Source organism: Epinephelus fuscoguttatus, linkage group LG8, assembly GCF_011397635.1.
Source record: "Epinephelus fuscoguttatus linkage group LG8, E.fuscoguttatus.final_Chr_v1".
Taxonomy (NCBI): domain Eukaryota; kingdom Metazoa; phylum Chordata; class Actinopteri; order Perciformes; family Serranidae; genus Epinephelus; species Epinephelus fuscoguttatus.
In genome coordinates, this window is record NC_064759.1 from 15,427,230 (window position 1) to 15,449,167 (window position 21,938).

General features: G+C 40.8%; 3 protein-coding genes across 6 annotated transcripts; 1 reads left to right on the forward strand and 2 right to left on the reverse strand.

Moving 5' to 3' along the window:
* The first annotated feature begins 752 nt into the window (after positions 1-752).
* On the forward strand, positions 753-8,286 carry phc1 (polyhomeotic homolog 1). 2 transcript variants are annotated; one of them, XM_049583594.1, is made up of 14 exons: positions 753-890; positions 1,734-1,855; positions 1,975-2,085; positions 2,181-2,246; positions 2,339-2,482; positions 3,498-3,719; positions 3,888-4,631; positions 5,606-5,741; positions 5,875-6,053; positions 6,167-6,230; positions 6,349-6,436; positions 6,587-6,758; positions 7,008-7,248; positions 7,345-8,286. In XM_049583594.1, exons 2-14 carry the CDS (start codon positions 1,739-1,741, stop codon positions 7,494-7,496), a joined length of 2,436 nt encoding a protein of 811 aa, XP_049439551.1. In that variant the 5' UTR covers positions 753-890; positions 1,734-1,738; the 3' UTR covers positions 7,497-8,286. The 2 variants fall into 2 exon arrangements, with proteins under 2 accessions (XP_049439551.1, XP_049439552.1); XM_049583595.1 differs by having other exon boundaries at positions 759-856.
* Positions 8,287-8,436: 150 nt separating this feature from the next.
* Positions 8,437-15,672, reverse strand: styk1b (serine/threonine/tyrosine kinase 1b). Its single transcript, XM_049583675.1, has 10 exons — positions 15,215-15,672; positions 13,982-14,037; positions 13,617-13,787; positions 11,986-12,318; positions 11,680-11,861; positions 11,456-11,530; positions 9,785-9,993; positions 9,614-9,654; positions 9,332-9,428; positions 8,437-9,244 (listed from the first exon to the last, which is right to left on the reverse strand). Exons 2-10 carry the CDS (start codon positions 14,034-14,036, stop codon positions 9,052-9,054), a joined length of 1,356 nt encoding a protein of 451 aa, XP_049439632.1. The 5' UTR covers position 14,037; positions 15,215-15,672; the 3' UTR covers positions 8,437-9,051.
* Positions 15,673-18,140: 2,468 nt separating this feature from the next.
* On the reverse strand, positions 18,141-20,810 carry LOC125893164 (glutathione S-transferase kappa 1-like). 3 transcript variants are annotated; one of them, XM_049583716.1, is made up of 8 exons: positions 20,525-20,810; positions 20,311-20,420; positions 20,124-20,205; positions 19,655-19,810; positions 19,339-19,484; positions 19,126-19,242; positions 18,938-19,031; positions 18,141-18,648 (listed from the first exon to the last, which is right to left on the reverse strand). In XM_049583716.1, the coding sequence occupies exons 2-8, from the start codon at positions 20,377-20,379 to the stop codon at positions 18,599-18,601; spliced, it is 714 nt and encodes a 237-aa protein (XP_049439673.1). In that variant the 5' UTR covers positions 20,380-20,420; positions 20,525-20,810; the 3' UTR covers positions 18,141-18,598. The 3 variants fall into 3 exon arrangements, with proteins under 3 accessions (XP_049439673.1, XP_049439672.1, XP_049439674.1); XM_049583715.1 differs by having other exon boundaries at positions 20,311-20,810; XM_049583717.1 differs by having other exon boundaries at positions 19,682-19,810; positions 20,311-20,805.
* Positions 20,811-21,938: the final 1,128 nt, after the last annotated feature.

A 21,938-nucleotide genomic window follows, 5' to 3' on the forward strand; every position in this document is an offset into this window, starting at 1 on the left:
AACATGCCTTAATGCACTGAGTTGTTGCCACGTGACTGGCTGATTAGGTATTTGCGTTAAAGAGTTGTTGAACAGGTGTACCTAATAAAGAGGCTGGTGTGTGTAAATCAGTGATGTGTTTTTGTAAACTCAGTTTTTTGGATTTCCATATTAGTCTACTGACTGTGAGTGAACAGTTCCAAAAAATAACAGCACTGGGAGTCTTAGTCTTAGTTTCTGAAAAAGAGACCATATTAATATTAGAAAACCTTCAGACAATGTTCCCCAATGGTTTTCTGAAGGTTTTCTGACGGTTATTTAGCTGGTTTATAGAAGACCTTATGGGAAACTGTAAGGAACGACAATGGCTCTGTGACTGTTATTTATTTATTTTTTTTAAATAACTTTAAAAGACGCTTAATCTCTCCTCTGTTGCTCTCGAGGGTGCTGGTTGATTGAGGCAGGTGTGTGATTTGTGACAGTGGGTTGTATAATGACTTGACTGTCTAGAGATGACTATGAGGATTTTATGCCTTGTATTATGCAAGGACAGCATTTAGTGTTTTAAGATATGAATTTAGCAAATTGGTTTGTCTCTGAAAAGTCCTGAAAGTGTTTTGAAAATTGAGTCAAAGGAGAAGCAAATCATATTTTATCTACTAGCAAAGAGCTGCTACTTCAGTGTGTCTGTGCGCTCCATACTCCGCCAGCAGGTGGCGCTATGCGCTGTTAACCGTCGATTCGTCCTCCGCCAACACAAAGAAGAGGCAGAAGAAGAACGGGGGCTGAAAGGGGCGGGGTTTCGTTGGAGGCAAAAAAAGGGGCTAATCGTTGTCTGCAGTTAAAATCAAGATCGCAACATAAAACTTGAGTGCATGTAAGTGTGAAAAGGACAAAAACACCGAAGACAGGTAAACATATAAGCACGCCGGAAACACTAAACGATGACTTGTTGCCAGGGTGATAGCCAGCTAGCTTAGCTTTCTGCCTGCAACAAGCAGCTAGCATAGCTAATTAGTTAGCTTGTGTTAAACTAACGCTGCACATTTTTACTACTGTTCGCACAAAACTGACGGTGTTTCCATTGTCATGTAATGTTTCTGCACTCGGTCCGTTTTTTCCTAGCTCGTATATAAACTGCAATATTTTTTAAGTAATGCAAACGCCATGTCAGACTTGGTTAGAGATGGATAAGCTAACTGGTAAAGTCCATTGTAGTTAGCAACAGCTGGCTAGCTTCTTTCTCACTTGGTGTTTTGAGCTTTCCTCCATGTTGTTCTTTCTCTCGCATTCATCTGTCATGTTGACAACCGGTCTGCTAATGAAAATACCTCATTGCTCATGCTTGCATCTGTTATTATGGTATAGTAATAATGTCGGTCAGTGTCGTAAGTTAACGTTAAGTAGTTAAAAGTAGTGTTTGTGCAGGGGTGTAGTAAGCTGTGATTTATAGGTCCTCTGAAAAAAAATAAATCTGTAACTTACCTGAGTTAAAAACAACATAAGTAATGGAAAGTCTGACACCGAGTTTGACTGTAATGCACTTGAGCTATTAACTACTTTAGTTAAGTTGTCAGATGTCCATTTTTCATTGTGTGACCCCAGTACAGTGTGCCAAATTGGATGTTGCAGTGCTAAGATATCTGTAGTAAAAAAGTTTTGCAATCAATGGAAATTGTTCTTGTTTATTGTGTATACAGCAAAAGCATTTGGTCCCAACTACTTTTGACGAGTGGCCTCTGTGTTTTGAGCAGCAAACATGGATGCAGGTGAAGACCAAAACACAGGCACTACCAATGGAAATCCTCAGACAAGTGGGAACTCTCGTGCACCCCAGATAGCCCACATGTCTCTATATGAAAGACAGGCTGTACAGGTGTGCATAAACCACTGCATGTGTGTGATGAACAGACTCATAATGTTATCTTGAATTGCTAGTAATACATCAATATAAATATTTGTGGATTAGACATGTATGTTTGTGTGTTTGTTTAGGCTCTCCAAGCACTTCAAAGACAGCCAAATGCAGCGCAGTACTTCCAGCAGCTCATGCTGCAGCAGCAGATCAACAATGCTCAACTCCACAACTTGGCTGCTGTGCAACAGGTAACCAGAGTTATCACAGAGAAATTTAGTCATTACAAAAATATAATAAGCAGAATCATTACACCACATCCCTTTCAATTCTCTCTTTGAACCAGGCCACGCTTGCAGCTAGTCGTCAATCCAGTACCCCAAGTAACAGCATGTCCCAGGCAACCACCACTGTAGGTTCTTATGTTGATTGTTGTTTGAATTTTGAATTACACAGCTAGTTTTTTAAAGGTACATTTGATTAAAAATGTTCTGTTCCTCCCAGGTCAACCTAAGCACCACATCAGCGGGAGGTACCATGACCAATCCCCGTCCCCATGGCCCGGCCACCTCTGCAACAACAACAGCACTTAACCAGTCAGTGCTGCTGGGTGGAAACTCTGCAGGACAGGGACAGATGTATCTTAGGGTGAGTTAATAAGTATTGTGCGTTGTGTCCATTTTTAAGTCATAATTAATTAAATGAATGTATATTGTGCCTGTTTGTGTCACCAATTGTTAGGATATAACAATTCAACCTTTGTTCTGTTTGTAAAAGCTTGCTGATTTGGTGCTCTAAAGATTTCCCTTTTGGGTTTTTCATGAATTCTGCATCACTAAGAGCAGCAGTATTCATTGGAACCAAAGTAAAAAATCTGTTGTTAGCTTAAACAGTAAAAGCCTCTGTAACTATAAACTGAACTCCATCAGCAGAAAATTTAAAAAAAAAAGTTTCTTCTCGAGAACCAGCGATACTGCACGATCGCCTTGAAGTGCTTTTAAAAATGAGCACTAACACTTAGGGCTTACAGATGTTGGCAAATCATTTAGGATTTTGTCATCATTTCTTTATTCACACTCCTGTTAACATCATGTACAACATACTCATTTTTGTAGTTATGGTATGTGAAATGGGACACCCTAGGAAGCTTAAAAAGCTTTTTAAGAGGGGCCAAGGCACAAAATAAATACATGTGACAATAACCAAATAATATTGCAATAATTAAAGGGAAATTTCGGTTTATTTCAACCCGTCTCCTGTCGTCCTAAATTTGGTTCAAGTGACTAGTGACATACAGATAATATGTCAATCGGCCGCGCTTTGGAAAGCAGAGCTAAATTATAAACAAACAAGGCAGCACACCGGTAAGGTAAGACAACACGTTTACATGCCATTTTCTATATGTTCTCTGACATTTATCCTAACGATATGAGGCGGTCTTTGGAAAAAAAGCTTGTTTAGTGGACTAACCTTGCACTTGAAGGGATGCCCGTTCACTTAGGTTTTAACAGGTCTGACGCTACGGCTGTATCTAGGCTAACGGCTAACATGCTATGCATTGATAATTTCTTAGTTAATACATCAATATTTGTGTAGTTAAAGAGTCATTCATTGAAATATTTGCTATGTACAAGGTTGACCATCTGTTTTGCTCCGCACACAGGTCAACCGCTCTCTCAGGGCTCCCCTTGCCTCTCAGCTCATCTTCATGCCTGGTGGTACAGCAACAGCTACTGTGGCAACAGTTGCCCAGACACAGCCTCAGCAGCAGCAGCAGCAGCAGCAGCAGCAGCAGCAGCAGCAGCAGCAGCAGCAGCAACAACAACAACAGCAGCAGCATGAAGTCGCTCCTACCACTGCCAGTGCCCAGTCAGACAATGATCAGGTTTGAGCACCATTACCTACCTGTGATGTGAAGTCTGACCTGTTCAAAATCTTACAAACTTTAATGTGTGACAGGAACGTATGATTGTCATTGACTCCAACAAGTACACTCCTGTAATTTTTTTCCAACTGCATTTCACCACAACCTACTCCTGTCTTTATCTTACAGGTGCAGAATCTGGCCCTGCACTGCGTTTCCAGTCCCAGAGCAGTAGCTGTCAAATCTGAGCTTCCAGAAAGGAAAGATGTCGCCGGCTTTCCCCTCGGACAGCAGCAGCAGCAGCAGCAGCAGCAGCAGCAGCAGCAGCAGACTTTCGCCCAGACAGCTCAGCAGCAGCAAGTGCAACCGCAACAGCAGCAGCAAATGGCCAAAGCCAACTTCACTCAGCAATCCACCACCAACACTATGACTGTAAAGACTGTTACTCCTGCTGCTTCTGTAGCTCCTTCCTCCACCTCCTCTGCAGCACTCCCTCTCTCCCAGCTCCTCCTGTCCTCCTCTGCTGCCCCTGTGATCCTGGTACCCACCTCAAATGTTCCTACCACCACCCAGGGCTACCCCATTGGCTCAGTGACCCCAAAAGCCAACATAAACACGCAGACTCTGGTGGTGCAGCCCCTACAACAGGCCAGCACTACTGCAGAGAAAGGACCTGTGCCAATACAGCCCAAGACAGCTCAGGGACACCGTGTACCTGTGCAGCTGCCTCCTCGACATCCACCTCCCATTCTCCCAGCACCACCCAGCAACAACCAGCACAATACTCCCCACATCCCTGTGCAGCTTGTGGGAGCCAGGCAGGGCTTAGCAGGAAACACACAGGCTGTGGCTCTGGCACAGGCACGAGGCGGCACGGCCCAGGATAGTACAGCTGGTGGGAATGTTAATGCAGTCTCCAACAACAGTGCTATGGTAAGATCAACCAGTGACCGGACGTTCATAGCAACACTGTCAGTTCTGTGTTTAGGGAGCTATGCTTAGCTCTGGGCTAAGACAGGTTTTGTTAGAGGGTCAGAAATCTACTTGCCCAAAGTCAATATTTACTTGCCATATACAAATTGCTCTATTTAACAACAGTCACTTAAGTTAATTGTTATGAAAAATGACCCCTTTTTACCCACCTTGTTCTCAAAACTTGTGGCAAACTGTGCAGTTACATAGTTGGACACCCCCATCCCCTAACGCCACCCAACTAAACTCCTGTCTCCAGCATAATTGAAATATTTTACAATACTTTTTAGCTCCTACACTTTGTCTTTACCTGCCGCCATTTTCTCATGTGTGCCCTGTCAGTACTGTGCTTGTGAAGCTTTTAAAAGTGATGACAAGGAAACATCATGGCTCATGCCTTTGCTACTTCCGCCATCAGCTCTGGAAAAACAGTGTTTAATTCTATTTTTATCATTTACCAGTGTGTGAGTAGTCGAGATTTACAAGCTTGACATGCCATTGTACTTGACCCAGGCAGTCAGGCATACTTCTTTGTGAACCCTGTAAGAGTTGAGCCTGTGCTAACTTAGCCCCTTTTCACACACACATTGTAAACGCTTGGTTAACTTAAACCCAGAGCTATGTGATTCACAGTGCACTTCTACTAGCCCTGGGTTAAATGTCTGAACTTGTAACTCATGTTAACATTCAAAAAGCCCCACTGGCAAGTTTCAGCCCTGGGTTAACTCCATTTTCAGCAAATGACCTGGCAAACTTGTGGCTAACCCCGTGTCAGAGCAGGTCCAGCCCACTTGGAATATGTCAGGACTGTGCCATTGTGAACACTTGATTAGCCATGGGCTGGCAGTCCCCTTAGCCTGGGGCTCAGAGCAGTGTGAAAGCTTGTACCAGTGTATAATGCATTGTTAACCTATTTTTCCCCCACATATCATTAGATAAAACCTGCCATTGGCTCTCTGAAAAGAAAATCTGACTGTGATGCACCAAATGAGATGGCGACAGAATCTTCAGACTCTGCACCCACAAAAGATTCTGCTCCTCCCTTATCCCCTGCACCTACAAAGGACTCCGGTGAGTCAATTTGTCCTCTCCAAATCAAGCTTAAATTATAAGCAGCGCAACTTTGCTGTACAAATTTTAACTGTTAGTCTATAAATTTGGTTGAGAGCTTATTATTATCCTTGTTTTATTCAATCCTCACCAGCTCCTCCTGTAGCAGCCGCCTTCTCATCTCCTCCCACCCTGTCCTTGCCTCTGCCCTTGTCAAGAGGCGGGCATGGGGACAAAGACAGAGCACCTGTTCCTCAGGCAGTGGTCAAACCTCAAGTCCTCACCCACCTAATAGAGGGCTTTGTCATACAGGAGGGAGCTGAGCCCTTCCCTGTAAGTGTGCCCTGCCATGATAACACAGACCTCCCATTTAATCAAAACTCTGATTTGAAATACACTGGCTATGCACTTTTTCCTCACTGTTGGGCTTGTATTTGATGTGACAGGTTGCTGGACTCCTCAAAGACAGAGATTTCGCCCTGGTTGGCCGCTCAGAGAACGGAGCTCCATGTAAGTGGTGGAGTAGATCTTACTGTTTTTTTTAATGAGCAAGTATGATACCATGGATCTGTGTGCATGATCAGTATTTCCTAAATGTTTAATGTAGCTTCATGCCTTCCTTCTTCAGTGTTAAAGTGTGAGTACTGTGGAAGCCTCGCCCCAGCCACCCAGTTCAGAGGATCAAAGAGGTTCTGCTCAAACACATGCGCTAAGAGGTAGGGTTTACTGTGACTTCCTGCTTCAGCTTTGTTTTTAATTTGGTTTGTTGTTTGGTGATGTCCTACATACCTCCAACTAAACTCTACTGTGCTTTACATCAAGTGTAGGCAAACATACCAGTTTTGACTGTGCTCCTGGTTTTGCAGGTATAACGTGAGCTGCAGCCAACACTTTAAGACAAGCAGAAGGGGGAGTGGTTCAGGGCTGTCATCACCTCCTGCTCCCACTGAGAGCGGCGCCAGGCGAAGGGGCCCCTCTCGCAGGAGCAGTTCTAATATCACCTGTAATAAAATATCAAGTAGGCACCTACCTGTTAAGGTAAGATCTGTAGTTCAAAGGATTTGACTGGTGATGTTATATACAGTTTCTAATGAACAAATCATATGAAAAAATCAAAACCTGCTAACGAGTGTTGCCATTGAGTACTACATGTGTATTATTCCACAGCTGAAAATAGTCACCAACAGATACACTGTTAACTGTGGTGGTAAAAATTACAGTGCCCAGTCTTATTCTTACGTTTTATCATTTGCTTTTGTGTCTGAATCTCCGCTCTTTCTGCCACAGTGTCACTCTGAGTCCAGTCGCTCAGAGGATGTATCCAGCGACGGGGAAGAAGACGAGGACGATTCTCCTTCGCTGTCCCCGAGCTCTTCACACTCCTGCTCAAGAGCCGATGAGCGCAGCGCTCCTCCCTCTGACAGCTCGGCTCCTGGCAGCCTCCCACTAGATGGGGCTAACTTTCTCTCATCGACTCCTGCTCAGTGGAGTGTGGAAGAAGTCTGCAGGTTTATCTCATCACTTCAAGGTTGGTGTTCAGTAATAAGTAATTGTTCTGTGATCCCTAGCCACTAGTCTTTTCTCATTTTAAACTAATTCTGTCCTCCTGTTGGGTTGTGTCCAGGCTGTGAAGAGTTGGCCGCCCAGTTTCTGTCACAGGAAATAGACGGGCAGGCTCTGCTGCTCCTGCGAGAGGACCATCTCATCTCCACCATGAATATCAAGCTGGGTCCCGCTCTCAAGATCTGTGCCTCTATCAACACCCTGCGCGAGTGATGCAGTGAGTTCTTCAGAGGGTCACCAGGAGCGTGTTCTCATTGGAATCAATACCTACGCCTTTTTAGTAAGAAGTTTTAAAAAGACTGAGATCTACGGGGACAGTGAGCGGTGTTTATAAACAGTGGTTCACCATTGGTCATGTGGAGACATGGGGATGGACAGTTTACTTTCTGGACATTGAATGTGCAAGCACATGTATGTATACTGTTAATGTGCGAGTGTTGAGCATGGACAGTCTGAACTCTCCATGTCAGTAGTGTTTGTAGAAGCCTTTTGTATGTTTACTCTTAAGAAACTGTGCAGATCTGCCAGCCTGCAGCAATCTGTGCTAGATCTAACTAGGACAGTTCATCTGTTGGGTTGAAAAGGAAAAAAAAGAGACGTTGCCTTCTTGCTGTATTTCAAATGGTGCTTTAACTTTAGTGATATGATTTGGAGTGATGGCATCATCAGTCCACTACATTTATATATTTCAGTCTTTTTAGTAGTTGTTTATTTACCATAGACGTTCGATCCAGGCTCCAATCACACCGAGCAAAGGACACTCAGAAAGCCTGGCGTTTTTAATTAGTTCATTTTACCAGTTAGTAAAAGTTTAGTTTTGTATCTTTTCCATTTTGTACTACAATCAAAGTTATTTTTTCATGGATATGATATAGTTTTAGTAGCTTTAATCAACCTAACTACCTGAAAATAGGTATTCCTCATGGTTTGCTCTCTCAAGGGCTCAGTGGAAGTGCTCTGTGTACATGTATGCAGTACTACCAATAAACAATACCTGTTACTGGACCTTTGTGTGTGTGTGTACTTTTATTACCTCCATGACGGCCACTTGAAAATGAAAAAGATCACCACCTACATAAAACAAAATTTGCAACCGCACTGTCTATCTTTCCGCCTCTGTGCGTGGAGGCATAACAATAAAAAAGATCACTGCAGGACTTGTAATATTTTATTCACATTTAAATTTGTGTAAACAGTTTGAGCTCATTTCTTGCCTGTAGATGTTCATATGAACTGAGCTTATAGAGAAAACAGTGAGTGTCAATACATGTAAATACATTTATGTGCCCTTCATTTCCACAATGCTAAATATAGAACAGTACAAAATACGATTATAACATATATTACATCTGTTAATATACATTTGCTTTGGGATCTGTAAACTGTCCTAACAGTATGGACTACAAGTTCAGGATGCAGCAGCTGTACAAAGATCAAGTTTACATATCATAAAGTGCACTACTACAAAACTACTAGGTGTATTTCCCCAACTAAACCTGAAAGAGTTAGGCTTTGCCTCGACAGATGAAGACACACATGAATGAGGTCTTACTAAGAGGAAAATAAATAGCCCCCAAAAGTAAATAACTTAGACAGTAAACAGTTTTTTCTTGTTTCCACTGTGTGAAACTGACGTAGGAGAATGTATATAATGAATAACCAAGTCTGAAACACTTTTTTTGCACCTGAAAGACATTGTTCTGTAGAAGTGCACGTTGGGGTATCACTGAGGAGAATAGTGCAACTATTGTACTGGCACACGGACGGATCAGAAAACAGTGTAGCTGTTTGCATCCCCGTATCCTGCCTCCTGCAGGTACTGCTCAATGTTAATTGTCCCGGACGCCTTGAGGACTTTGTCAGAGGCACTTTTCTCTCCTGAGAGGAGCTTCCGGCTCACCTCAGCCAGCGTGGGTCGATCCTGATCCTTCCACTGGCAACAGCCCTTAATGAGGGAGTATCTGAGAGAGAGGTCACAGGGGATTTGTTAAAGAGGGAAACTGCACGCTGATTTGGTTGTGTCTTATGTGGATGCAGTGGATACTCACAGTGCGCTGGAGCAGTTGGAGGGTTTTTTCAAACTTTTCCCTCGTTGATGAAACTGAAGAAGCTCAGTAACTGGGATTTCTGCAAATGGAGCTTCACCTAGAGAGAAAAAAGTACATGTAGTAGGTAGGCATATAAGTATTTTTACATTGCTATATAAATATATTGTATTACACAGTAACTTTTCTGGAAAATCAATAGAGAAGCTCTGTTCAACATTGGGGACACAAACACACACGAAGTGAAGAGTTGGTTTGGGGATAAAATACTTAAAGTCAACTTACCCAGTGTTGCCATTTCAAACAGTAAGAGGCCAAACGACCAGCTAGAGAGGAACACAGAGGCAAAAATTCCCTTAATAATATACTCACAGAACATGCATTTCCTGCTTCTCACATCTTTATTGGAGGCTGTAAACTACAGACAACACCAGACATGAAAACGGAAGCACTCACATGTCGCTGCTCTGACTGGCAGGTCTCCTGGCTAACAGCTCTGGTGCCTGCCACTTCTTCATGCTGGGATCGTCTCTCTGAGTGGTTCCCTGGTTCTTCCTTGTGTAGACGCCATGCAGGCCCCAAAGCTTGGCCGTGTGCTCCTTGGAGACCAGCACGCTGCGGGCACGGATGTTTCCGTGGAGAAGGTCTTTACTGTGAAGGAACTCCTGATTGGGCGACAAGAGAAGGGGAATTTTAAGATTTAACACACAAGTCTGCACAGTTCATTTTAATTTAGTCTGACATGAAGTAAATGTGTGAAGATCTTCCTAAAATCTCATATTTTTAAAGCATCTGTGTTAGACAGTATGTTGTTATGGCTGAGACAGATTTTTAGCGGCTCTAAAGATGTCAATTTTGCGCTCTTGGTCTGTTAGTGGATTGGTTTAACACTTTAGTCCAAACTGAAATATCTAACTATTAACTAACCGTCAGGCCAAACAATGTAAAACAATGTATCTACAATGTATCTACTTACATAGTGGCCAAACAATGGAATTACATCTCTTGGGTCCGTCACATGATGTCATGGGGCCTAAAAATGACTTTTACCCACTTCACTTATATTGTGAAAAAGATGTCTGTAAATCAGAGGATACAATTTTTGAGCATCACAACCCCTACGATTCACTTTCCCGATTTGAGTCTTTCAGTCCAATAACATCTCAGAAGTATGGAAAAAAAAGTTAGCTGCTCAGTTGGCAAAGTTGCAGCAAAAGATCCAGGTAATTTTATACCTGGGAAGATGAACTTTTTTGGTCTCATGTGCCACTGGTGATCCTGATTTTCCTCTTGAGCCACCTTGAGGTTCACAGTTTTGGTTTTGAGTGAGAAATCTTAACAACTATTGGATGGATTACCAGGAAATCAGCTTCAGACACTCAAGGCAGGACTGACAAAACTCTGTCGAATCCTCCAGATTTTCATCTCATTTCATCTCTCATCAGGTCAAAATTTAATTTCTTAACCTTTTTGTAAGTACTTTTATCACCAAGTACCAGTCATACCTGATGACATCACCATCAACCTCAGCTGCTTGTAGTGCTAACTAGCAAATGTTTACAAGTTACCACCTTAGATAAACAAACATAATGAACACAGTAAACATTACCTGGTAACATCAGCATGTTAGCATAGTTACAGTGAGAATGTTAGCATGCTGATGTTAGCATTTAGCTTGGCAAAAGTAGCCTACAGCCTCCAGAGCTGCTTGCATGGCTGTAGACTCTTAATGTGTTTCTGTTTTTCACTACTTTTCCAAGCAAAAAACGATGAGACATTAGTCATCTTTGGGACTGTCAGGATGATGATGATCTGTATGATGAAGGCCCGTGGTGTAGTGGTAGTTTATGAGGTGGGTGTACTACAAGGTAAATGGGTAGGTTATAAAGGAGGAAGTGGGTAGGCTTTTTGGCTGATGGGTGGATATACTTTAAATGGACAGAAAAAGAGGTGGGTATACCCTGTACACCTGTGTATACTCTCCACTACACCACTGATGAGGGCCTATTGGAGGGAAACCCTGTCGACAAGTAAATGCTGACATGGCAACAGGACAGGATTAATGTATGTCACCAGGGATTTGAAAGTCAAATATAAGTGGGGATATATGTTTGTTCGCATACTGACCAATGCTGAGGCCACCTGTTTGGCCATGGTAAATATTCGTCTCTCTGTCATGTCACATGGAGGATCCACATGTTCCTGGAAAAAAACAAAACAAGATAAGTAACTTTAATATTCAGAGGATGACACAATCATCATTTTGCTCCTTTTTTGCTTTAAATATATATTTTGATGCATAAAGTGAGTTGACACATGTAGCAGCAGTATCCCCCTCTGCAGAAATATACCTGTCTGCATCGCCACAGGTAGCTGAGCAGGTCTCTGTTCTCCAGCTCTTCCACCACTGTAACCAGAGGAGCTCGAAGTGAGACTACACCCAGAAGCTCTGGCAGGAAGGGGTGTGGTCCCAGCTGGGCCAGGAAGGATGCAAAGCCCAGGAAGCTGTGTCTCTCTGTGGCATCAGCAGAGTCTGCAAAGGGCAAAGATGAGACGGAGATGAAAGAGGAACTATGCAGTTACAGAAAATCACTTGAGAAAGACCTGCAAATTACAGCATTAAAGGCTTAGGTTAAATTCAAGTCTGGTCGTCTCACCGTTTAGGACTCGCAGCACCACATTCCTGTTCTCCATGCGGGCCCTGTAGAGGGACACAGAGGTGTCGGAGCGCAGGGAGAAGGCAGTAGGCAGGGGGGTAACCAGGTTGAAGGACTCGGGCAGCCTCTGACGGGGCAGCTCTCTGGGCTGGACGATGGGAGTGAAACTGGGCTTGTAGGGCTGCGGCGGGGGGCTGGCTGTGAGCGGGGGTGTGTCCACAGCCGAGGAGAGGTTTTTGGAGTAGTATGTGTTTGGGGGGTGGAAGGTGGAGTAGGAACTGGGCATGTCCAGAGCGATGCTTTCATGCTCCAGGGCATTGAGACCTGGTGGAGCTGTGGACAGAGAGAGGCGGGGGGGACAGAGAATCATTATTAGAGATAAGTGCAGGGATTTACATGGGAGTGGTTCAGTAGGACTATTGGCACTCCCCAGTTCTTCCAGGCTGCTTAACTAACTACTTAAATATAAATAAAGTACCCATCAATAAATAACACAGTGACTTAAGTGATAAAAACAACCCAAAAATATAATGTACGCATTAATTATGGTTACACTATTTATCCTTGTGTAGTGCTGGAATAATTCAAATAATCAAATAATGATATAATTCAGCCTGCAGGTCACTAGTTGTCTACGTAAAGAATCACGACCTTTCACTCTGGTTGACTCATTTTTCCAGCCATGGCCAGAGAAAGACCCAGTGTGGGTGGAAACCGGTCGGTATTCTCCTTTTGCAATCTTTAGCTTTGTTACACCCTTAACCAATAAAGGCATTTTAACTGCATATCATATATGTTAGTGTGCCTGAAGTGAGCCCAGTGGCTTCCCTTTTTTTCCTGTACTACAGGTACGTTTTAAGTTGTTTAAAACAATTATAATTTGCCCCATAGCTGCAATTTTACTGCTCCTCTTTGGTCCTTACAGAGTAGGAGGTGATTACTTTTGAAATCTAATGTCATTTATTTGCATAAATAGAATGTAACAGCAAAACTAAGTGATTATTAGACACCATTTCTATCTCAAAATTCTGTTGTACAAAAAAAAGTGGAAGAAGATGTGTGACGAGGACTAGTTTTTACTGTTAAATGTACATATTCAAGAGTCTATGACACAAGTGCTGATGTTTAAACAATATCTCACCTATGTCAGATGACCAGAAACATTTTATTGGAAGACATTTTTAAGTGAGTCTGCACAATAATAAACTGGGGTAAAATCACTTTCAGTGTTTTATCTCTTACATTTTTCTGATGTATTTGTGTATATACTTTTGGGGTCAATTGTTCAATTATAATACTCTGAGTGATTGTCTCTAGAGAATTTTTATAGTTTTATAAGCGTCTGTGACATTGCTGGCTTCATACTTTATTAAACTGACAACATGGTGAGTCAGATTTGTAGCTGAGCTTGTGCTGAAATTAATGATACCATGATTGTGGGATAAGGGCAGCTTAAAAGGTGCTTAACAAAGATAAAAATGAATGCATAGAAATTCGGCTTAAATTTAGTAAAATGAACCTGGACTGTGGATTAAAACTCCTGGAAAAGCAAAACACAAAAACCCACATATGGAATCAGTTTGCTGACTGTTTGCAGACAGATCCAATGTCATTTCGGTAATCAGTCTTACCATCAATGCCATGCAGCACTCTCCTGGTGGTCAGCTTTGAGGCCTGCGGACGGATGCGATCGACTTTCTCCGGACAAAAGCGCAGCAGCAAAATGAAGACCAGGGTGACCAGGAAGCTGGCCAGCAGCAGGATGGGCACAACAATCACCTCCTGCTCATACACACGTATCTCTGCACACAGGGGCACACACACAAAGAAACAAAAATCTTTACTATCACACAGCAGGGTTGAGACACAGTGCTGTCAAAGTGGCAGACATGTTGGTCTGTTCAATCTGTGCTGGTATGTGTGGTATATTTAACAAAGCCTCTGAAGGCCAGAGCAGGTAAGTGGCCAAATTCTTTAAGCAGCTGATTAAACTCACCACAGATAGTATCTCCATGTTTGCAGCGGAAGTCTGCCTCTGATACTGAAGACATCCTGGTAAATATATAAAAAGATGAGATTAAAGCATTTTACTCACTTTGACCATTTCTCATAAACAGCTCACACAGTCAAACTTTATATCCAGTATGTTTCTAGCATTTCCATGAGCTTGCAGATGTTATGTAACAGTTTTAGGACATTTTCTATTCATGATAACAGCACATAAAGTGACAGTGGTGTCTTTGGGGCTGAATCTGGGAAGAGTAACTTGACTCTTGCAGGTGTGAAGGTGTCTGGGCGAACGTGTAACTGAGACCAGGAACTTCAGACGTTGTATCACTGACTCTGAGGTATGCCAGACTGTGGATCCCGTGTAACAAAAATCTTTGATCCCTTTGGTCTCAAAAAAGAGACCTCAATCATTGATCAATCCTTAGATGAAGTATTACTTAATGAGCTTCACCACAGCTGCATACGGAAATAAAATGTGTCATCCTAAACCGAGGGATCCCCATGCTCTATATCTGGATTTAGAGCAGCTTTAACAGGGTGTATACAGGTATCAGACCCTTAAATTGACCTTTTCAAAATGTTTCTTAACCCAATTTAAGACTGCTTATGGAAGAATCTACTTTTCTAAAGAAGCATTGCAGGTAAGTATAAAGCTAAGTAGTATATGAGGTGCTGGAGGTGGGTTTTGTGTAGGAATATGGTTATTAGAATGAGTTTTATCAACCTTTTGCCAACAGGGAAGTGCAAGTATTAAGTGAAAAGACAGTAAAAGGTTGAGAAAAGAAGAAATAAGGTAAATGTTTGTGGCAATCAAGACCCTTAAGGCCAAATTCAAGACTATTTAATGACTTTTAAGGTCAAATTAATACTTTATATGTGGTACATACTACACTGTAGTAACACAGGGACAATCTTCAACCACATGATCATACTCTCCACGTCAGATCTGAGATCTCTAAACCTGTTCACCTGCATTTTTTGACCTGTAAATGCTACTGTTGTTCCACACACCCAAAGGGCAAACGAAGCACCTGCTTGCACATTCAGAGCTAACAAAATGATTACCAGACATGGACTAACCAGAGTGAGACACACATTTAAGCTCTCATTAGATTAATATCATGCATCAACATCAGCTCACTCTACCTCAGAGATACCTCTGTGATGTGACTGTGAGAACAGAGCAAAGGAAAAGACATGTAGTGTATAAAATCCTTACCTCGGCTCCTTCAGTTGTGTTTTATATCCCAAAAGAAAATGTCCAATCCTGTTATTCCAGGCTCATGTTCCCCTCCTTCACAAGGCCAGGCACTTTTCACACATCCTCCCAACTGAATGTGTTGTGCTGCTCAGATCTTTATTGTCTTGTTTTTCTCAGGCGACCTGTCCGGCTCAGGGGATCAATGCGCTGCGCTCTGTTTGTCTATGCTCCACGTTGTGTGTGTGTTTTCTTAACTCCACCCTCCTCACCTACACCTTGTCCCCGTGCTCTCCTATTTACCGCTTCCTTCTTCCTCCTATCTGCCTCCCTCCTCAGGTTTTAAAAATGATGCATCAACTGATGTCAGGTTTATAGATGTCCACAGTCTCGCCCTGCCTTTTCTTTGAGTGTCCTCGACTCCATTCTGTCATTAGCTGTTTCACTGAAGTCAACATATGTCAACTATTTGTAGCCCTGCCTTTCTCCTCTTTGTTTGGGAAAACTGGTCCTGCCACTCTTCGTCATTTTTAGGCCTTTTGTTAGGCATGTTTTGCCTTCACTGAAGTGGAACTTGTAGGACAAGCTTGGCCTGCTCTGGAGTATTTAGTCAACGATAATGACTTTCATTTCTTTCCAGGTACAGGCATTAAATGAGGACACATAATCCTGCATCTTGAAAAGAATATAGACAGTGCACTGTCAATTCTGCTGTGTCTATGGTTAAATCTGTTTTTAATTTCAATCAGCTGCTTTCAGCTATCACAACTAACTGGAAATGGAAACTTAAAAAAACTGCTGTGCGCATCTGGTACAAGACGCCAGAAATGGCCATTCAAAATATAGATAAATAAAAGATTTTAAATTTATTTTACAGAGAAGTGCTCTTACTGCTTTCCCTCATATAATCTGTTCTTTTTGGGAAGACGAATTTGTCATTTCAATACCTTGGAAACTATGTTTTAGTTCAATGTACAAAACAACAATTGATTCTTATCCTATCAGATCTTTCAACTGAAGAGCTTCTGTAAAATGATTGCGTCTAAAAAAACAACTTAATATGTTTAACACTGAAAAATCGTCCCTGTGTAGATTCTGCAATGAGGAAGAGGAAGACAAGTTGCATTTGTTTTTCTGCTGCCCTTGTGTTGCAGGTTTGTGGACTGATATCTAAGACTGGCAGGGGCCACCCAACATTTCTTTTGAACTTACGCCTGTAAACATTTTATTGGGGGTCCTAGATAAAAACTGTCCCCAGATTATAAATACAATTATTCTGTTGGGTAAAGCTCAAGATTTAAATTGAATTTTCCTTAAATACTGTGCAATGTCTTATGGAAAAAAGTATTGCTACAAATCATTGCGAAGTAGCACAACATAACATGAAAAGGGAGAAAATTTGCTCTTACTAAATAGAATTTATAATAATAATTTTGCTCTGTCATATAAATTTTACTGGTATTATCAACTTAGTCATTTTAATCTTTTATTCACTTTGGTCTGTATAAGTCTAACTTTTTTGTTTGTTTCATTCTTGTGTTGCTTTTCCTTTTGTGAGACTATATCATCATGTCATGTTGTCACCTGTGCTGTGTGTAGTATTATTTGCCTGTAATTAAAAAAATAATAACAGTGCACTGTCAGCCAAGATAGTGCACTGTTATGATGGTGGAAGAAGTACTTAAATTCTTTACTAACTTAAATGTATCAATACAACAATGTAACAATACTCAATTACAAGTAAAAGTCCTATACAATAAAATGTACTGAAACTATCCAAGTAAATGTTCTTATTCTGCATAAATGATTAAATGTTACATTATTTTTGTTAATACTGACGCCTCAATACACGAGAAACATTTCACTGTTGTAGCTGATCAAGGTGGAGCTAGTTTTAATTATATCTATTGAGTTTAGTCCAGTGGTTCCCATTTTTGACCTATCAAAAGGGTCACACGATAAATCTGAGGGGTCATGAGAGGATGAATGGGAGAGGAAAGAATAAAGAACAAAGTTCTGCTACACAGATTTTTCATTTTGTAGAGTTTTCTCAAACCTGATTTATCCATTAAGTACTGGAGAATTTGACCTCATTAAGTTTCAAACACAAGTATTTGAAGCTTAAATAAGTCAAAATAAACGTTCATTTAAAAAAAGAAACTATCTGTGTAGTTTTAAAGTGAAATGTTTTTTTGATGGAACTGCTAACAAATAAAAAATGACAAGGGGCCCCAATCAGACACCATTTTTCTGAGGGGCCACAAGCCAAAAAGATTGAGACCCACTGGCTGAATATATAAATGCTAAGTATTTCATAGTCTTACCCATTTTTATGCAAAATCTTAATCTGAAAATAAACTAGTAACTGGAGCTGTCTAATAAGTGGTGTAGGTAATGTAATTAAAAAGTAAAATTTCCCCTGGAAGTATTAAGTGGCATTTCATAACAAAAGGTTAATCCATCCATCCATCCATCCATCATCAATACCCACATCCTGTTTAGTGTTCCCAGTGGGTGGAGCGTATCCCAGCTCTCACTGGGAAAGAGGAGGGTCACACCTTGGACAGCTTGTCAGTCTACCACAAAGCAAACACAATCAGACAACCACATACACACTAACATTAATACCTATGTGAAATTCAGTTTCTAGTCCACCTGACCTGAATGTATTTGGACTGTGGGAGGAAACCAGTACAGAGAGGCCTCCGCCCAGAATGGGTTTAAACTCAGGATCTTAAAAAAAATAATTCAGCCACACTGTCAGTGAACAGTGACGCTTTCAGCTAAATGCTAATGTCAGCAAGCTAACATGCTCACAATGGCTATGCTAACATGCTACTAAGCATGTTAATGCTGCTATTTTCCATCTTAGTTAATAATGTTAGTATTTGCTAATTAAAATTTGCCGGCTAAATTTTACACTTACAGCCTCAGCACAGAGACGATATATATTTTGTTTTATTATTTTATTATTTTAATATCTTAGGTGTCAATGTTAAACACTGTAGCATAATGCACATTCTATTTCATATTTTATTTTAATGTTCATTTTCATTATCATTTTCTTGCTTTACCTCCCATGTGTTACATGCAGCAGATACACAATTGCATCTTGTTCGTCCCTTTTGTATTTCAACAGAAAAGATATCCAGTGCTGTCATTTGCAAGCTACCAATGTTTTTTGAATAGGCACATGTTTAACAGTACGATGGCATGTTACATTATTTACATTACTATTTGTTTTACGTTAAATTGGCCATATGCTGTTTGGCTTGAGAAGACACTGAAAATATGAAAATTGAAAAATAAAAGTCAGCATTAAAATAAGAATCTGTAAGAATGACAGCAACAGTGTCTGAAGGCAGCTTTGTGAGAGACACAGCTGTCTGAAGGCAGCTTTGTCTCTCACAACTTTGCAGCTGATTTGTTGGGCTGAGGTCCCAGCCACTTCTCCCCTGCAACAGAGCACAAAATGAGATTGGTTAAGAACCTCAGACGGCTTCAGCTCACACTGAAAATGAGACGCTACACTTTGCACAAACCACGGAAACAGAGGAGAAAAACCACAACACAGTTTGAAATGTCGTTAACACTCCTGTAATAAAAACTGTCTATGTGTCTAGTGTGTCAAGGTTGACTAACAGATTAATGCTCTACTAAAGGTCGTATCAATCTTTCTATTGTCACTTTTAGATTGCGTGTGTTTGTGTCGGTGACTGATGCACTGTACAACAGTTTTCTCACCAATGCAGTGTGCCATGAGCTCGAATCTGTCAGACCCAAAAAACATCTCTGGCTTTCCATTTATGTGACACACCACCATGGGGAACCCAAATGCCTGAGAAGACACAAATGGAAAGATTTTGGTCATTAGATTGTAACGTCTCGTCTCTCTTGCTTGAATCTACAAGTGCAACTGAAGGACAACTGACCCCATGATTAAGTGCATCCTGTGTTGCATTTTTCAGCTTGTCTTTGATCTCCTTCGAGGTGTACAGCTTCAGCGCCTCTTCAATGTCGCTGTCAGACAGTCCTGCTTTCATCGCTGCCTGCAAAAAAAAAAAAAAAAAAAAAAAAAAAAAGTGAGGAAACTAAATGGTGCGTCTTAATCTTCTCAAACACAACCATGCTGGATACGTTGGTACCTCAGCTAGTGATGCAGGTTCAGTGATGTCTTTGTCCTCAGTCCAGATCCTTCTCCACAGCTCCCGGGACACCTGCTCCACCTGTTTGTCTCCACCCTTCTCCCTCTCCTGTACTGCTGTCACAAATCGCATCGCAGACAAGGAGCCTAGGAGAAGAAAACAGAAGAGGACCTGAAACTCTCTGCAGTATTGAAAAATTGAATTTCCCCTCAGGGGGATTAATAAAGTATATATAAATATATATATATATTTCAGCCTTGCTCAATGAAAAAATAGCCCTGCCACTGTCTTGTGCAAGGCAGAATTGCCAACTTACGCAAACGAGGGTGTTGCTCGTATGTACCTTTTTGGAACATGGCCTCAAAGGGATCGGATGGCTTTTGCAAGGGAACACCAAAATACTCTGACGAGCGGGTTAGGTCCTTCATCATGTACATGAATTTGTTTGGAACCAGACCAGGAGGCTTGTTCCCTGTCATAGAAAGACAAATATTGAATGAGATATAACAGCATTAACAGGAACCACATGAATATGAGCCAAAGTCCTGAATTCAAAATGTTACTGAAGTCAAAGTGTACAAGTTTTTGCATCAAAATATACCTTAAGCACTTAGAGTAAAAGCACTACTTTTGCAGGATGGCCCATTTCAGATTTAAGTCTATTATTTGATTCTAATTTTTGATGCAAAAGTAACAATAAATGGAAATACTCAGGTACAGCTTCGTCAGAACTGTACTTAAGGGCGTGGGAAAATGTCAGTTTCCACCACTGATTCTTTAACTACCTGCTCCTTGCATGATGCCACCCAGAAAAGCAGGGCGAAGTTTGAGCTCTATATTCCACACATGTCTGTAGCGACACATGACCTGTAAACATAAAGAAAAAAAAATCTGTGTAAAATCTTAATTTTAAACCAGTTGTGTGTGTGTGTGTGTGTGTGTTGGTGGAGCTAACATTGAAAACTAACCAACCTCAAAGCCAAGCCAAGAATAAGGAGAAACCACATCGTAGAACACCTCGATCACCTTCTTGGATGTCATCTTCAGGTCTGAAGGCTCAGTAGCTCTTCCTTTAGTTTGCACTGTGCTTCAATAAAGTGTAACGTTAGGTGAACTTCAAACAGAGAGCGTTTCCTTTACTTGCAGACTATCTGTGCAGAGCCCAGTGTGTTAAAGTTCAACTGACCTGACGCAGGATTCCTCGGTGTGATGTTTAGTCAAGTATCACAGATCTATCACAGACAGACAGACAGACAGACACACAGACGTAACATTAGCTAGAACTGCTGTTAGCATTAGCTGAATAAGACGTAGCTTTAAGTTGGCTACAGTAAGCTAGAGCTGCGGATGACAGTGTCACAGACAGGCTCAATATAAATTGTCAGGCTGCTGGAATTAATGTCTGATTAAACTTAGCAAAACGGCACATCGCTGCCCTCCACTGGAGCAACTGCAACCCAGCATAAAACGATTTCCGCATTTTCTTCTTCTACTCTGCGTTCTCCGTCTTCCTCTACTGCGACGCCACTATTGGCGTTTGGGTTATAGGCACATTACCGCCAACTACTGGACCGGAGTGTAGTGCGGTGCATTAAAGGTAAAAAGGACTATTTTTCCACAATACATTTTGTTTATTTTAAATATATATAATTCATACTACTACTACTACTACTACTACTACTACTATTTATATAATATAATGTATTAATTGATTATTAATTTAATTAAATCGATCTAATTACATACTTTTTACATTATTTACTTTATTATTATTATTATTATTATTGTTATATTACATTTTTGTTGTTGTTGTTGCTAATATTAAAATTTCCCCTCCCATTCCACACTTCAATAGAATCAGAATCATATAGCCTATAAATATTGAATATTTACACGTAGTTCTCCCACTTACATAAACAAACAATTGTATCATATATTATATATCACTTTCTTCTTATTATTATTATTATTATAATTATTATTAGGCTATTTTTGTTGTTGTTAATATTACATTCTCCCCTCCCTAAGAACCCCACACTTCAATACATGCTCAGAAAAATATAGCCTAAAAATATTAAATATTTATACAAGTACCATAGTCAAAATATAAGTTTAGTTTGTTATGTGTTACTGTTTTGTATTCCAATTAAGTACAGTTTTGAGTTACTTATATTATATGCTGCTACCACACATTTAAGAGGAAAATATATCACTTTATTGACATTGTTATTATTGTAGTAGTAGTATTTTTACTACCAGTTACTTACAGATTCAGATTTTACTAAGAAAACCTAAAATGCAGTCCACACATTATAGTATGAGAAATAATAATCCACTTATGTAATATAATGCATTTTTTCTGATTATACTAGCCCTTAAAAATGTTCACAAATGTAAATTTTACTACACTACTTGTACTATAAAGTATTTTTATATGCATAAAATCTAAATACTTCTTTTGTTGGCATATTCTTCCTCCGCTCTTCTGCTTCTTTTTACTTTCAGTGTAACGTGTTTGTTTCCTAAAGTGCCACCATCAACTCTTTCTAATAATCCTATTTTACTGGACACATTAAACCCATTTTCATCATCAGAACAGT

Bases quoted from the DNA above. Each gene is read 5' to 3' on its own strand.
- phc1 (XM_049583594.1), top strand. From the start codon at position 1,739: ATGGATGCAGGTGAAGACCAAAACACAGGCACTACCAATGGAAATCCT. The intron at 6,054-6,166 runs GTAAGTGTGCCC...TTGATGTGACAG, and splicing joins AGGGAGCTGAGCCCTTCCCT to GTTGCTGGACTCCTCAAAGA. The intron at 6,759-7,007 runs GTAAGATCTGTA...TTTCTGCCACAG, and splicing joins GTAGGCACCTACCTGTTAAG to TGTCACTCTGAGTCCAGTCG.
- styk1b (XM_049583675.1), bottom strand. From the start codon at position 14,036: ATGTCTTCAGTATCAGAGGCAGACTTCCGCTGCAAACATGGAGATACT. The intron at 11,531-11,679 runs GTATATTTCTGC...GTTTTTTTCCAG, and splicing joins ACCTGTGGCGATGCAGACAG to GAACATGTGGATCCTCCATG. The intron at 9,245-9,331 runs GTGAGTATCCAC...CCTCTCTCTCAG, and splicing joins TCCAACTGCTCCAGCGCACT to ATACTCCCTCATTAAGGGCT.
- LOC125893164 (XM_049583716.1), bottom strand. From the start codon at position 20,379: ATGACATCCAAGAAGGTGATCGAGGTGTTCTACGATGTGGTTTCTCCT. The intron at 20,206-20,310 runs GTTGGTTAGTTT...TTATGTTTACAG, and splicing joins ATTCTTGGCTTGGCTTTGAG to GTCATGTGTCGCTACAGACA. The intron at 19,032-19,125 runs GTCAGTTGTCCT...GTGTCTTCTCAG, and splicing joins AGGATGCACTTAATCATGGG to GCATTTGGGTTCCCCATGGT.